Genomic DNA, 15,748 nt, shown 5'->3' on the forward strand with positions numbered 1-15,748 from the left:
CGATGTGATAAAGAGGAAGGGAAGAAGTGGGAGCAGGAGATCAGCAGATTTATTGGCTTCTCTAGTTTCCTCAATTTTCTCAATGTGGAGTGAAATCACAAAACGCGGGTCTTAGATTTATCTTCTCTTATTTTGAAGGAAGACGATTGCAGACACCAATATTATCATGCCTCCACCCCAACCCAAACCCCCCCCTCCCCCCCCCCCCCGCTCCTCATAATCCCCGCCTCGCCCCCATTGAACGTGCTTGTTGCCATCGCAACCCTATTTGAGAATTCACTCCCTCTCTCCTCTCTTGAACATCTAAATAAAATCTGGGCCATTTATAGAAGAACGCCGGCGACACGTGAGCTACAGTTACGGCACATGCTTGACTACCCAAAACCAGAAAGGTTTCCTTACGTCTGCATGCAGATGCATGTAGGTGAGCCTGTGCACACAATGCAGTCGCATCTCTGCTGCGTGTCCATCTGTCTTTCAAGCCCACCTGTTGTTTTATGTGTTTACTCCTGCTTTTTCTGCGCAGAACCAAAGTAATCATGCATCAGCGTGTCTCTCTGCAGAAAACAGAAGCAGTGAAGTCTTCCTTTGGTCATTTAATCTATCTTGGGTTTATCTTGTCAGGCTCTTCAAGGCTGCCTGACTACATGTGAGAGAGGCCGATGCTGAGTGGCACGTCTACCCATCAGGAGACAATAGTGCTGTTGCAGTGGGCTCGACCTGTCCAAGAAGGTCGCTTGTCATAAGCAGCAGGCAGGAGTGGATGGCGATGCAAGATTTGCTTGGCAATTTCAAAAAATAACCATAGAGTTCAAGAAGTTTGCCGCTAGCCATGCAAAATGCAACAAGTGACAGAATGTGTCATGTTTCAGGCTTACAGCAGATCTAGGGATGAAAGCCTAAATCTCTCACTTGCACTGAGGGATCAAACAGTTTAAGAGCTTCTGGAACACATGCAAATAGCCACAAGGGCATTGCTGCTGCCTTGCTGTGCGTTACTACAGAACAAACTGGTTGATTATCAATGTGGCCCCTCAACATGGATCCTTTAACCACTGTAGAGAGGGTCCTCGGGTCAGGGAGTATACTACAGCTATTTGCAATGTGTTAAAGGGTCACAAAGAGAAGGACACTTTCAGAGGACTCTAGAGCTAATAGGAGCCTATAGGAAGCAATATTACCTACTGGCTAAGAAACACTGAGTGGTGCGTCTTCTGCGTATAAGGGCTAAGTCTGCCTTACCCACTCTGGATTTAGAAGCTGAGAGGTTGCAGAAGTTAGTTGCCCGCTATCAGCACACAACAACCTTGTCAAAGCAGCAGGGGGAAGGAGGTGTCTGTGCACCCAGCTGTTCGGCCGGGAGAGATGTAGATGCATGGTGACAGTGTTTTGGCTGAACTGTCTTCCTGGTTTTTTTAAAACCTATTCTAGTTTTAATATAATCCTGAGAGCATTTTGTTATCAGCAGAAGAGAACCAGTTGTTCTGTTTGAAAAATAGCAACCATAACCCACCTTTAGACCAATCGCACTCATTGGTCATTCAGAAATGTCTTTGTGGCATTGTTTCTGCATGGTCTCTGAAGAATTCCTCAAAGATTCCTGTCCTTATTGCCATAATAACAGCTCTTTCAGCTACATATTCAAAATTCTCTCCATTTTCCATTCCTCCACATTGCAAAGATGCTCTGGCGGCTTGAGACCTGCAGACATTTTTCTTTCTTAAATTGCATATTTAGTGTTTCCATCCATAGTGCATGCTTAGTACTTGAACCTTCATATTTAAAACTACAGATCTAAATCAAAATTTTTTAAACTTTTGCATGTTTTAAAAGTTATGTATTAAATTGAAATGCAGGTCATTGTTTTACATTTTTGTCATGAAAGTTATTAGTATAAAGATGGATATATAAAAATGGTTTAATTTACTTTTTATGGGTAAAATAATAAAAACAAAGCCACCAACAAAACATCTGTCAGTTATTTTGTTCCTGGACATACACCTCATTCTGTGACCATCTTAGAATGTAACTTCTACATTCTAAACTTCTGCAGTTTTCGTCATATATCTTGGATGTCTTCCATATATGGGCAATGATGTCATGAATACTGTAGTACAAGTTGGTGTTTGGAGGATGTAATAGTGTGACATTTAAATAAAAATCTAGTCAAATTTTGTTTTACCCTTTTACATCTCATGTCTAAATTTAAGATTTATTGTAATTTTAAAACACATCAACTAAACACTTTAGTTTGAAGGTTTTAGTTTTTTACAACCAATTAGCAAAACATTCATACACCCAAAAGCAATCTATGGGTTATTAGAGGTTATTAGATGGTAAAAGGGTCTCTTTTTTCAAATTAATGTAGTCACTTTGGCTTTAAATCACGTTGTCCTCTGTTCTTTGTTTGAAAATGCTGTAAAAATAAATAGTCACAAATACTGAAAATCTCACAGGAAGAGTTTGGACCAATAAGCAACAGTCTCCTTCTCTTTTTGGTCAGACCATCCCTTGAATCTTGGACAGGATTTGGTTCTTCTCATATCTGTGATTACCCCTGTCTTTTTAACAGCTTTGTCTAACCCAGTTTTTTCTTCCACTCAACTTTCCATTCACATATTTGGATTCAGATCTCTGACCAATCAGCTATTTCAGCTACGATGCTGAGCTGAGTGACTATACATTCCAAGTCAGCTGCCGTCTTTGATAATGAATTTTCTGTACTGATTTTTTTTTTTTTTTTTTGTATTTATTCAATCTTTGAATTAGCCCTTTGAACAAAATAAATAACTGGAATATCGCTCAAGCTGTGAGCAATTAATTCTCTAACAAATATTGAAAAAAAAAAACCCCGGACCTTTATTTTCTTCTGAAAATCGCAGTAGTACATGGTATGATGTTATGCGTACCATGTGTTGCATGGTTTTAAAATAAAAAAAGAAAAGAAATGGAGGAAGCCCCGCCTTTTTCCGTGGGGGTTACCATGGCAAATGGTGTCAACGTCATAATGGAAGGAACGCCGACTATAAGAGGTTCTGCCGCGGCGGTTCGCGAGCTCGGATGTGTGCTTAGGAGTGACACGTGCTGAAGATTAAATAATAAAAAAAATAAAACAAATACAGAGCACATCCAAGAGTTCATTTTATTTTGATAGATTTTTTTTATTGTATATATTTTTTAAGGCGGAGTTTTATTTGACCAATTTTACTTGAAGAGGGGAAAAAATAATCTTTGCAACGATGGGAAGAGGGGTGAGTATATATATTTTTTTCTTTTTAAGACAAACGAGGCGGATCTGTTCATAAACAGGCGGTTTAAAAGTTTAAACAACATTCTAACAAGTGTCTGTAAATCGATGTTGATCGAAAAGAAGGTGGAGACCAACGTGTTGAAAGATAAGCTACATTTTGTGTAAATGCCCGCTGTTTCCGTGTTTTAAGCCTCGTTGACTAGAAGCTCCTCAAACTGAGCACATTTGGGGCTGTCTGAGGCAATGCCTGCTGGAGATGTTTGAGAAGTTTTCGTTTTTTCCCGAAAAGGAGGAGAGATGCTACTTAGGAAAACTGCTCGGTGTCGGGTTACATAACGGGATGTTCTCCGCCGCCTTTGGCTGTCAAAGTTTGCCTGCTTTAGTGGAAATAAAAGCTGTTACAATTGAGAAAATAACGGGCGTAAAGCGTGGAGGGCAAAACTTTTAGTGCTCCTTTCAAGTGAAAAATGTTGAAAGTGGCTGCTAAACTTGGAAGAAGACGCCTAAAATGTTGCAAGTCTTACTTCTACAAGTTTTTTTTTTTCCTTTTACTTCTCTGAAACATTGAGGCGATTTAGTTTGTGTATTCCTGTTGCAGCTTTTTTTTTTGTCGGTTCTGCATTATGTCAGACTTATCTGGAGTCCTCCTTGTAAGGAGGCTGACTATGACTGCTTTTCTATAGTGTTGATTATTTACAGCATATAGAGGAAAAAACAGTCATGAAAACGTTATTTAATTTTATTTGACTGAAATTTCCCAGTTTAGTGTTTCCCCTTGACTTAAATTTGTCTTTAGGTGTAATTTCCATCCTTCAGATAGTTTCTCTGACCATCCTGCTACATCAAAACCGACTGCTGTCCGTTTTCCATAAACTTAAATCACCATAGATGAAACTGATCTCTGCCGCCACACCCTGCCATTCTGCGGAATACAAATTTACCCCCGGTGGGGATGAGGAGACAGAGAAGCTGGTGGTGGCGGGGGGACGAGATCCAGCCGGTCTGGTGGGAGATGTGAAGAAGGAATTCCTCGTTCTGGGCTAAGTCTTCATGCTTTCTCATCCTGTGTTTTTTTGGCTTCTGCTGCTTGCTCCCATATGAGATGAAAGCCATGCCCTGCCCCCATCCAACATCCCCCCTCTTTCCCACAGCACCCCCTTCTTCTCCTTCTCTGCTTCCCCTCCTTTTCTTCTCTGGTAAATGCAGCCAAATGTGGATGAGGTGGTTGTCTTGTTGCAGAGAAGGATGAGAACTTGTCTGGCTATAATTGAGGAGATCTGGGCTATTGAGTGCAAATGTATGACGAGACCTCCGATGTGCCCCAACCCCCACATCCTCGTTTTTTGGACTTCTGCCTTGTTTTAAATATGAGATGTCCCTCTTCGCTGCCCTTTTTGCGGTTTCCTCACCCTCTCCACAACACAGGGCGATAGAAACACTAAACCAAGTGAGCTGAGGGGCGTCATTGGAGGGGGCTCTAGAAAGGGAGGTGTGAAGCAGATGGGTGGAGGGGGTTGAGACATAAGGCACCAGTTGCCGCATTGCCACTGTTGAGGAACTTGACTGCAGATGGATATAAGGGGAAAGGGCGGATAGTTCTGTTCATCAACCCTCCCAATATACTGATTAAACTAATATTTTCTATTTTTAAACCCAAGCAGCTGGACGTCTCGGTTAATCAACAGCGTTTTTCAGCTAGAAAGATGTGAAGTGGATTGCTGATAAGATCTGAAACAAAATGAGGGCAGGGTGACGCAAGCTGCAGTCCTAGTGCTTAGCAGTTGTAAGAGAAGGAGGGTTTCATGGAGATTTATTGAATAATTCATACATCACAACTTAATTCAAAAGAGTTTAAATCGCATAGATTTTTCAGTCCTTCCTTCTTTTTTTGTGAAGATTGTTGTTTTTCCTACAGTATGTGCTAAATTTAACCAACCTGGGAATTCAAAGTCGCACTTTAGACGAGGTTGGATTTGGCTTCAGTAGAAAACACTGCTGTGGAGGATGGAAATGCGTTAGAATTAATCAGTCACCTGATTTAGCTACCAAAACAAAGTACTGCATTCCCATCAGCCCTGCTTAGCCCACTTTAATCCAACTTTAGTTCACTTGCCTAGAAAGTCTGATTCATTTTGGGAGGTGTGAATCTTTAATTGAACTCTGATGCAGACAAAAAAGTAAACTCTGGTCCACCCACTAACCTGGGTCTTGGTTTGGTTTAGGTGAATTCTGGTGTGGTTTGAATGCATTTGTGAATGGCAAGTGGGCGAGAGACTGCTCCAAAACCAGGAAGCAGACTATGGCGCAGGGCATTCTGAGTGAATACAATCAAAACAAACACAAGAGTCCAGTACAAGTGGGAGAAATGACTCGTGGTCTTTTACTAAAGACAAAAGGCAAATCCTACAACCACAAAAATTTTATGCCACTCTATTTTTGTTTACATTTTATGAAAAAAGAAGTAGCACTCAGTGACTTCTTCTGAGGTTTACATGCGGTTCTTGGTGCAGCGCCTCCACAGGAAAGGGGTAACTTTTTCAAAGGGTTTGTGTGGTGTGTAAGAGAACCACAGCAGCTGGAAATGGAACAAATGTTGCAACTTTGGTTCATAATAAAACCAAGTCTAGTGGACTATCAGGTGGGAAAACCTGATAAACTAAAGAAAAGAACTTGGCATGTTTCTAGGTTTATTTCCCTTTATAATCTAGAGTCGTGTTCATTGAGATACTCTTTGATGGCGCCTTATACTTTGAGATGTTTGCTCTTGGAACCTGTTATGAAAGTTTATTGAGCTGCTCCAGACTAGGTAATGGAACTGGTATCTTGGCTATATGGGAACTCTGAACCAGATAGTTTTATTTTTACAGGGGCTTCTTTGGTTGCTCGGAACAAGGCCATGGTGTTGTGGGTTACCTCTGAACTGGGTACAGTCTCTGAACCTGCTAACGTAGCTCATAAAGCTAACTTTCCAGGTAAAAAATACTTGTTTCTCGTGTAATTCTTCTGAGCCAGTTGAAAGAACTTGTGTAGCTTGCCTGAGCTAGTCAATAGAACTCTTAGTGCTATCCTAATGGTTAGTAAAACTTCCCAACTGTCACTGTGTCAAACCAGTTGAGCTTCTCGGATCTCTCAAACTAATTACAGGAGCTGATCTCTGGTTGAATGGTATATTTTGTAAAGCAAACCATAAAAAATGTTATTCTGGAATTTGTAGAGAATCCATACTAGGCTGCAGTGACCCTGATCTCTGTAGTATTTTTCATGATTCAGTCTGGTTTTAGAAAACTATGTAGAGATGTCCTTGGTTTCTTCATAGAGTTGTATTTTTGTACAGTTGAAAGCTGATGAAAAATGTCCTTGTGTGTAGTTTCTGAATTCCAGAGTTAAGAACAAATAAATCCACAGTAGAACAAGCTGCTAAATAAACAGAAAAAGGGAACTTTAGAACAACATGTTCCAGATTAAAGCCCTTCAGCTGCTTATTTTTCCGGGGAGGGGGGTTCCCAGCGTAAACTGACAGACCATCAGCCCTCTGGCCACCTCTAATCTTAGCCAAAGGGACTGGACCTTCACATTTATTTGTTTTCAGTCCATTTACCCCCTTGTTCTCTCTCTACCTGTTTTCCTTCCCCTTTCTAAAGGATTTAACATTCTTTCCGCTCGGTAGTCATCGTGTATTAACGGGATTTTGTCGCACACTGCCCCTTGTCTGTTTCAGAACACAGTGTACTTATTTCCTTTTTCTCCTTCATCTGTAGCTCCCGCTGCCTTACTGTTGTGTATTCATTCATCTGATTGTTGCATCGCTAGTCATTGCTTTCTCTTTCTCCTAATCTCTGCCCCTTTCCTCACACAATCTGAGTTGGAAGTTTTTGTTTTGTTAAACTTTTTTTTCCACAAGCCTGTTGCTCAGCAGAAAGTGGAACATTTCCTTTCAGAATGTCAGAAGAAAATGCTTCCTCTTCCTCTACTCTTCTACTGAATGAAAAGCTCAAAATGTTCTGTGACGAATCCAAGAGGTGATACCCTAACCCTACTCAACTATAGTGTCTAACTTCAGTAATGTCAGTAGGGCAATTGGAAGAGGTAGAAAAAAAGGAAGTGTTTAAGTTTTAGATATTTCCAATTTAAATGCCTTTAAAATGTTTTCTTTCTTTAATTTGTTTTTAAATATAAAATTGATTTGAAATATACTTTTAAATTGAGAGTGCTTGCATTTAGATTTAGAGTGTAGGAATTACTATGTTAAATCCAGCCATCCATCCAGGTGAATTCAGTCTGCCAATGTTTTTGGCTCCCCTTTGGGAAATCTGACCTTTAGATCCACTTGTTCACCCTTTCCCCATATAAATTTACCAAGAAATCCCCAAGATTGGTTTGGAGATGGGGTATTTTGACAAGTCTTTCTCTAAATTAAACCTGTTCAAATGTTTTTGACTGTATTCCTAGCTGTTGCTAGATCTGCTTCTTAACCTTTTCCAAGATGAACTTGACAGGAAACCTCAACAGAAATCTCTTCCAGTGGCCAGTCTGTCCCTCCTTGCATAAATCTGTTTGTTTTGTAGATAGTACTCAGTCTTTCCACAGACTAGAGTTTTGGATAGTACAGAGTACTATCGTACTGTAGTATCCAAAGTTTTGATTCTAGCAATCAAACCTTTCAAGCTTCTTGGCAGACCTGATGATATTCCCAGATTAGATTGGTTCCCCACTAATGGTGACTCTTGAATTTCCCTTTCAAGTAATCTGTCTAGCTACCATCGTTCAGCCATTCATTCTTCAGTACTTCCAATCAAAGCTTCCTAGGTCCAGATTGAGTAGGCATCCAGTTGGTCTGCCTCTTGATCTTTTTTCTAACTGGAGTTGAGAAGAAAATCTCAAGGGGACTCCCACCTCAGGAGGAGTCTGTAGGTTCATTTCTTCTTAAAAGCAAAGTGGCTAGTTTACATTAAGAACTTCATTCCAACCAATCCAACTTTGTAACTCCTGTTTTGGTAATTTGTATGGTGTTTTCAGTTTGGATTGGAGAGACAGCCAGTAGTCAGTCATACCTAGGGGTGCACCGTAAGTTTTCCGACCAATAACCCATCTGTTAAAAAAATCTGACTCACCTTTTGCTCAGTCAGATGTGACCTGGTGACAGAGGTCAGTCGGCTTTTCTCTCATGTCAGAGCAGAAGAACAGAATGTCTGATGTTAGGACCTTTGTGGAGGTAGATGAGATTGGTTGATAAGATCAATTTCATGTTTAAGTGTTGACCAATTGATCATCTTACAAAATTAAGGAGTTGATTTGTTAGTGCATCCCTGGTTATTCTTCTGGATGTTTTCACCTGACTGATTTTGCCTAGAAACCCAGTTCAAGAGGTCTGTCCATTCTTTAAGGTTTGGAAAGTGCTTACTCTCAGTACCTCATGTTTTTCAGCACAAGCAAAGTTTTCAAGTTTCTCTTTTGCACTTCTTCCCATTCTGGATTTTCTAGAAAACTGCTTGTTTTACTTCTTTGCCTTGCCTCGTTGGGATTTCTATAGAAAACCTCAACAGGAATCCCCCTTAGAATGAATCCTTTTACTACCTACACTTTTAGCAGCAACAAAGAGACAATGGTTCATTCTTCAAAGACCAAATTCATCCATTGATCTCTCCACACATCCTGAAAATGTAGGAGGCAGTTTAAGACTTTGAGGTCAAGAACCTGATTAGTCTGTATTGTTCTTTCTTTTTTTTGGATATTTGGTTGTCAAACTCTTGGAGGAAAACTTGGAAATGGTAGATTTAAAAATTGTAATGGAAAAGGACAACTTGGCATGGAAAACGCAACAATTATTTCTTTTTAGAGACTTGTAGAACAGTCAACTCTGTTAAAGTCATATAAAGGTAGAGTGAATTTGGGTTCTTGATTTGTAGGAATTTAGTTTTCCAACAGGTTTCCAGAAAGCTGGCCAACTTTAGTTCCGCTCAGGGAAAATTGGAAGCTGCAGAGGACGTGAAAAGAGTTCTAAACAGTATAAATTAACACACTCCTTTTTCACAGTTTGAACAGAAAAGATTTGTTGGAGGAAGTGAGAGAATAATGGAGGGATAGATGTGGGAGAGTGGACTTGGGAAGAAAGAAGAGAAGGAGGTGGAGAATTCTGTCCATTCATGTATCCAGAGAGGAGGGGTAATAGTTGTTGGTAGCAACCGGGTGAAGTCCCAGAGTTGGTGTGTGTTGGAAGTGAGCAGGATACAGTTCAATGAGCAGCTTGAACACCCTGGCACCAGAAAGGGCTGCCAACAGGAATCCTGCCTGGAAAACGTGAGGCGCTTTGAAAACTCCAAGCAGATGCTTTCTTCTGACTCTCAGCGTTCAGCAGGTTGATCTTCCAGACCCGAATCATTCCCGTCTTTCTGTCCAATGCTGTTGAGTTTTTGCAACACAATCCAGTTGTTGGAGAAGTTAACATTATTATGAAGGATTTCTGATTGTAATCTCCACTAAGAGCATCATGAGACCAGAGTGGCTGAAATTGGCAGATCACCAGTAATAAATGGCTTGTTGGTGTTTGGATGAAGCGGGCCACATGCCTGAGGTCTTAACAGTCACATGAACTGGGTTCTGAGCCCGGTAACTGTGCTGTAACTGCAGGACGATGGAAGCTGCACAAAGAGCCATTGTTGGGAGTACAGTAGACTTCACCAGAAGATAAAACATTCCTTTAATGCTCTATTTTTTCCATTTCATCTTCTTGTCTTTCATCTTTTTACTCTTTTCATCCGACATTGTCACCATCTCAACATCCTCATAACTTCCTGACTTTTCCTCAACTCTCCTGAAGTGGCCATGTTGTCTCTTATTTTAATGGAAGCGCTGCAGAAGAAAACATTTGGACTATAATAACACACCAAAAAAATGGATTGGATAAATTTGTCTGAATTTTATTCCCACATGGTGATTGTACAAAAACAGGTGAGAAACTGTTGCTCCATAAATTATGGCAACACGTGTGTCAAAATTATTCTAGGCTTAAGCAGAAAATGTATGTATATTTTTGGAGGTTTTGGAGAATAAACTCTACTGATGACCTCTTATATCTGTTTGTTCCAGTCATTTAAAATATAGTATTTTTTCCCCCAATTTTTTATTATTATTTTTTTTATCTATTTTAAAATCAAAATGCTTTTTTGCTCAACATTGACCAAATGCAAACTTTGGCCCAGTTTTCATTCCTAAAACCACCCAATCAGAAGAGAGCTTGTTCTGTTATGATTAGGTGAGGATCTAAGAGCTGAATTTCTAGTTTCATTTTCTATTTTCTATTAAAACGAAGTTCAGAATAGAAATTAGATTCCTGTAAAAACATAAGACAAATTCTTCTGTTGTAAGTTGGTAGAGGAAAAATCTTCTCCAGTGCATAGTGTATTACTAAATTATTCAACTTTCATCTTTTCACACTACTACCATGACTGCTGCTGTGCTTTATTGTAACAGACCAACTTCAGGTTGTGCAGGATTATGAAATTAGGAAAAATATTTCCTATGTAGTGTAGTTGGTGTTATTGGTCCATGTTTAAATGGTTTATGATGTGAAGATTTTGGAAAATCTGCTGTTGGCTGTTTGCATCTTTTGGTCTAAATTTGTATCCATACATTTCAACACTAACATGCACCAAAAGGGGACTGACACACAGGGACTGTCCCGTTTAACTAGGACTGCGTCACATGGTACATGTCTGCATTACACTCAGGATTTGAGGGGATTTCTGTGGTCTTGGTTCCTGGAAGGTGATTGGTTAACATAAATATGAGTTTTATTCTGACTGTAGTTTAGTGGGTCTTCATCTAAGGAGTGATGATGCAATGTTTCCATGATGGAGGCCACTGAGCAGAAAGCATGCCTGCTCTGCTTCTGCTGGTTGAATGTGGAGCTCAGCTGTTTTTCACTGTTTACATCTGTTTTAGTGATGGAGGCTCTGATTGGTTCAAAAACAACCTCTTGCCTCCTTGTGGGAAAGCTGGAGGAGGGTGATTTTTTTTTTTTTTTCACCTGCACAAAACAAAAACTTACCAAGAATTTTTGGTCCACTTTCTAGTTCAAATATCTTCGTTTGACCTTTTTTCAACTACACTAGCTTACAAATAACATTTCACCAAGATATAAGAGCTAGCTTTAAGTCAATAATTCCTTAACAGGGTTTTCCTCAGTATATTATAAGCCTAGCGGGCTGCCAGGCTAAGCATTGCTTATTTATTTAAGTCTTTTTAAAATGTTTAAATTTTTTAAGACTTGTTTGGTGTTCAGGTATTAATCTTCGATCTTTGAACAACACATAATTATCAAGTGGTATTTTCAAATTTCCTGCCAAATTTAAAGATTTTGTAACTTAAAAACACATAAGTATTAAAGAATTATTGACTTAAAACAAGCTCTTGTATCTTGATTAAATATTATTTGTAAGTTAGTTGTATCTTATTTCAAGTGTATTAAGATATTTGAAGTAGAAAGTGGAGCAAAATTACTTGGTAAGGGTTTTGTGATTTTGCAGGGTAAATGCCTGCTTGAAAAACCAAACTGTTTCTTTATGTCTTTGAAGGATTTTACTGAAGTTTTCGGAGCTAATCCGTAACATTACTGGACTGATTGCATTTCAGAAATAAGTGAGAAATGATACAAGTTTTACCAAGACCATTTATCCATCCATCGATCCTTTCTTCCTTCCTTCTTTCCTTTCTTTCTGAGAAATGATACAAGTTTTACCAAGTCCATCCATCCATCCATCCATCCATCCATCCATCCATCCATCCATCCATCCATCCATCCATCCATCCATCCATCCATCCATCCTTTTTCTTTTTTTCTTTCTTTCTTTTTTTCTTTCTTTCTCTTTCTTTCTTTCTCTTTCTTTCTTTCTCTCTCTCTCTCTTTCTTTCTTTCTTTCTTTCTTTCTCTCTCTTTCTTTCTCTCTTTCTACATCTGTTGCAGAGAGCACTGCAACAGATGTAGAATCATCTGAATGTGATGAGTCAGGTTTGATCCAGTCAACATGTGGATGATGGGCCCCAGGGCACTCAGCAGTCCCAAGCCAAAGATCAGGCCCAGTGTTTTCCCAGCTTGGCCTGCCGGGGTGTTTGTATGTATGTGTGAGTGAGCTTGGATCACACACGGTGCTCTGGGAAACTCTGTCATCTGAAGCCCTAGAAAAACAATATTAGTTAGCATTTTCCATGACTGGGCCGAGGACAGATGTCCATATTTTGTCATTTTGTCGCCCAAATAAGTAATAGAGAAGAACATGGTTGCAGGAGCCGAGCTGCCTCATTTAGCAGTCCACTGGTGTTCCGCTAGCCCTGCCCCCCTGCTACCAGCCTCACACCTCTGCTCCCTGTTAGCTGCTGAATTATTGATGAGCCTCAACTCCTGATCGATGTTAGCATCTGCTGCTTCTGGCTCCCATCAGCCTCTGCCTACTACTACTGCCTACTGACTCTGCTTGGACCCACACTCCGACACAATAGAGACGGGTTCACAGAGAAAGTTCTAGTGTTATAACATCAAATTCTGAGGTTGACTAAAGAGCTGGGGTAAGCAGGATGAGTCTCCTGTAGCAGTCTGCCTCTTGTCTTGTTGTCAGGTGTTCATCATAGACATTTGATGTGACTTCAGAAGTCAAAGGTTAAATGTGATGATTAGACAAGAACTCGGATGTCAGGATTTTGTAGGGAATTGTGTTTTTGGATCAACATTCTTGGTGTTTGCAATACATGAGACATTATTGCAATATCTAGGGTCCCAACGCAGTCATAAAAAGTATATTTGCTTTCATCAATTACCAAGTCTACAGAAGTATGAAAAGTATAAAATGGGGATTTTTTTCTAATTTCTTTCTTATATTTTCCTAGTTGATTTAACATTTCCTCCTCCAGTATTTGGTGTTTCACTCTCCAACTCACACTAACATGAAAACGACTTCACTTCCCTTTGGTCTGTAAACTAAACTTAGATTAACTGGATGTTTGCCTCCTAAATTTAGTCTGAAATCCAAAACAAAGCCCTAAATCTGCTGGATTCAGACATTTTTACAAACTAAACTAAAACTGCGTTAGAATACTCTGATCCATAACGGACCTGATTTAAGTTGGTCTGGGTGGAAGCACTGGTTCTGTACCAGACCAGTAGCTGATCCCTGTTACAGCATGGTGGAACCGACGGATGAAAACACAGGACTACATTTTAGACAGCATCAGATGATACAAAATGAACTGCAAAGAAAAGTCTGGAAATCTGTCTGGATTTTGCTCTGAAAATTATCTTTTTCAGCATTATGCAATTAATGTAATCTATAATAGATGGTGACCTTAGTGATGGAATTTAGGAAGCTGAGTGAGATGGGTGGGCTATTTGTATTGTTGAAGGTCAGTAGAGACAAAAATGCAGATTATGATCCAAGCTGTCATTGTAATAATATTGCAGTCTCATATTTTTGTAAATTCACATCAACAATCAGAGTTCAGTCCAGTTCAGATCTACAGCGAATCTTGTGGTTTCTACTCCAGTGGACTCACCCTCCAGGATTTCACAATTGTTTTTGCGACTACTCAATAGATGATGACTGTATAATAAAGATCTCAGGAGTGAGTGAAGTGTTGGGCTGAGGTGGGTTCAACCAGGGGGTGCAACGTGACTCTGAGCCATAAGCCACTTACACCAGATCATAACAACAAACTGCCTCAATGATGCTGTTTGTCCACTTCTAATGGAAATCACCATTATTTACCATCATTTGAAATGATTGACTTTATTTCTATAGATGCCCCCTCCCATTTGGATCCTGATATCCCCCACCTTGTTGCTAAAACTGGGAGAATAAACTTGGCTTTCCAGTTTTAGATGTGACAACACGAGGCATGTAAACCTCTGAAGATTGTAGTGGTTCTCAAAGCAGTTTATTGGCCGACCATCTGCTGCCGCCTTAAAAGCAACTCTAAGCTCATTATAGTGGTCTTATTGCAGTGTAAGAAATAGGCTGGAGGTGTTAAGACAAACAGAGCGAGCTAATTGTCTCATGCTGGAGAAATAAAGGTTCTTTTAAATAGGCCAGGGGTCAGTTTCAAGCCATCAAAATAAAGTTAACTAAAAAATGTTTCTTTTTCTTCGTCACAGCTGCTTGGAAGGAGGATCTGTGTTGGAGGCTTTGTTGCTTTGTCAGCTGCAGGGACGGCTGGTGATAAGGAAGGACGTCTACAGGGAGACAGCAGGGGGACGGCGGGGGACTGCAGGGGGACAGGGACAGACAAGAGGCCGAGTGTCGCTTTGTGGTTGTCAAGTGCTCAGATAATCACAAACCAGCCGGAAGTGTTTTCAGTGTTGAAGGAATATGGTTTAGTTTAAAGCTCCACCACCTTCTGTCAATATGAAGCATTGATGTTCGAGACTGATCGTCACTCTGAGACTTCGAGCTGACTTGGTCAATGCCTGTTTAACATCCTACAAGAATCAGGGTTTCCCCCAAAAAACCTGTTGAGTCTGGAGGTAGGGGGCGCTAGAGTGGTATGTCATCGGGGGCCTCTGTGTTTTTGTGTTTAAAATTGTTAGAAGTTACAAAAATGAGCAGGTATCATAATTTGGAATTATGATTTGGATGCGGTTCTAGCACCCTCTCGCCCTGGATATCAACTATAAACCTAGCTTAATCTGTCTTCCTTGTCACTGTTACTGGTGTTAAGAAAAAAAAAAAACTTGTTTAAAATAAACCGTCGATTGTCAGTCTGGTGGGTAGACAAGTAAAACCTGGAGGGAAACCCAGTTTCTATATTTTCTATCTGTTCAAGTGTAATTAGTGTTTCTGTATTCTATGGGAGACGAGAAAAGCCTTACTTAAAATATGAAATAAACTCAAAGAACCCTGATGGTTCATCTATCAGGGTTCCTTTCAGCTGAACTTTCTTATCCTTTGAAGGCTGAGATTGCAAGATAATTCTGCTGATGTTCAAAAACTAAACAGATGGTTCTCTTGTGAAACTATATATATTCAAAAGGTATTTCTTGGAGCATAGAGCCACTGAACCAGGGTTTGTTTCCTAATAAATTGGAGCAAACACAAAGTGAATGACTGCAATAACTATTAAAAACTGTTTCAGAGGAGACGAACAACGAAAAACAAAAGCTCGTGGCCAGGAGTACTTTCTATAGGAAAGACGCAGAAGTCAATTCAAAACCCAGATCGCCCCCAGCACTCATCACTTTTAGATTACAGAATGCAGGGTTTCCCCCAGAAAACTTGCTAAGCCCGGTGGTCAGGGCATCGAGGCGGCCCACCGTGTTTTTGTATTAAAAGATGTTAAGTTGACAGGAAATGTAAAAGTATTACTGTTTAATTATAGGTTATGGGAAAAGATCTCGAGTGAAATGCTATTTAAACCCACAACTAGTCTAAAAACAACAAATTTGCACTTCTGTTTAATCCAAATTAAGTCAGCAGGTCCATCAGGCCCCCAAGAGCTTCAGGGGACCCATAAACA

At 40.0% G+C, this 15,748-nt stretch overlaps 1 protein-coding gene across 1 annotated transcript in view; it reads left to right on the top strand.

Moving 5' to 3' along the window:
• The first annotated feature begins 3,046 nt into the window (after positions 1-3,046).
• LOC106959198 (sodium/potassium-transporting ATPase subunit alpha-1) overlaps positions 3,047-15,748 on the top strand; it is a 31,545-nt gene continuing 18,843 nt past the window's right edge. Inside the window, exon 1 of the mRNA XM_015051595.1 lies at positions 3,047-3,251. Coding sequence (XP_014907081.1) covers positions 3,240-3,251 — 12 coding nt within the window. The 5' untranslated portion in view covers positions 3,047-3,239. The remainder of the gene's footprint in view (positions 3,252-15,748) is intronic.

This window comes from Poecilia latipinna, unplaced genomic scaffold, assembly GCF_001443285.1.
Source record: "Poecilia latipinna isolate Pla-1442-1.1 unplaced genomic scaffold, P_latipinna-1.0 Scaffold1055, whole genome shotgun sequence".
Taxonomy (NCBI): domain Eukaryota; kingdom Metazoa; phylum Chordata; class Actinopteri; order Cyprinodontiformes; family Poeciliidae; genus Poecilia; species Poecilia latipinna.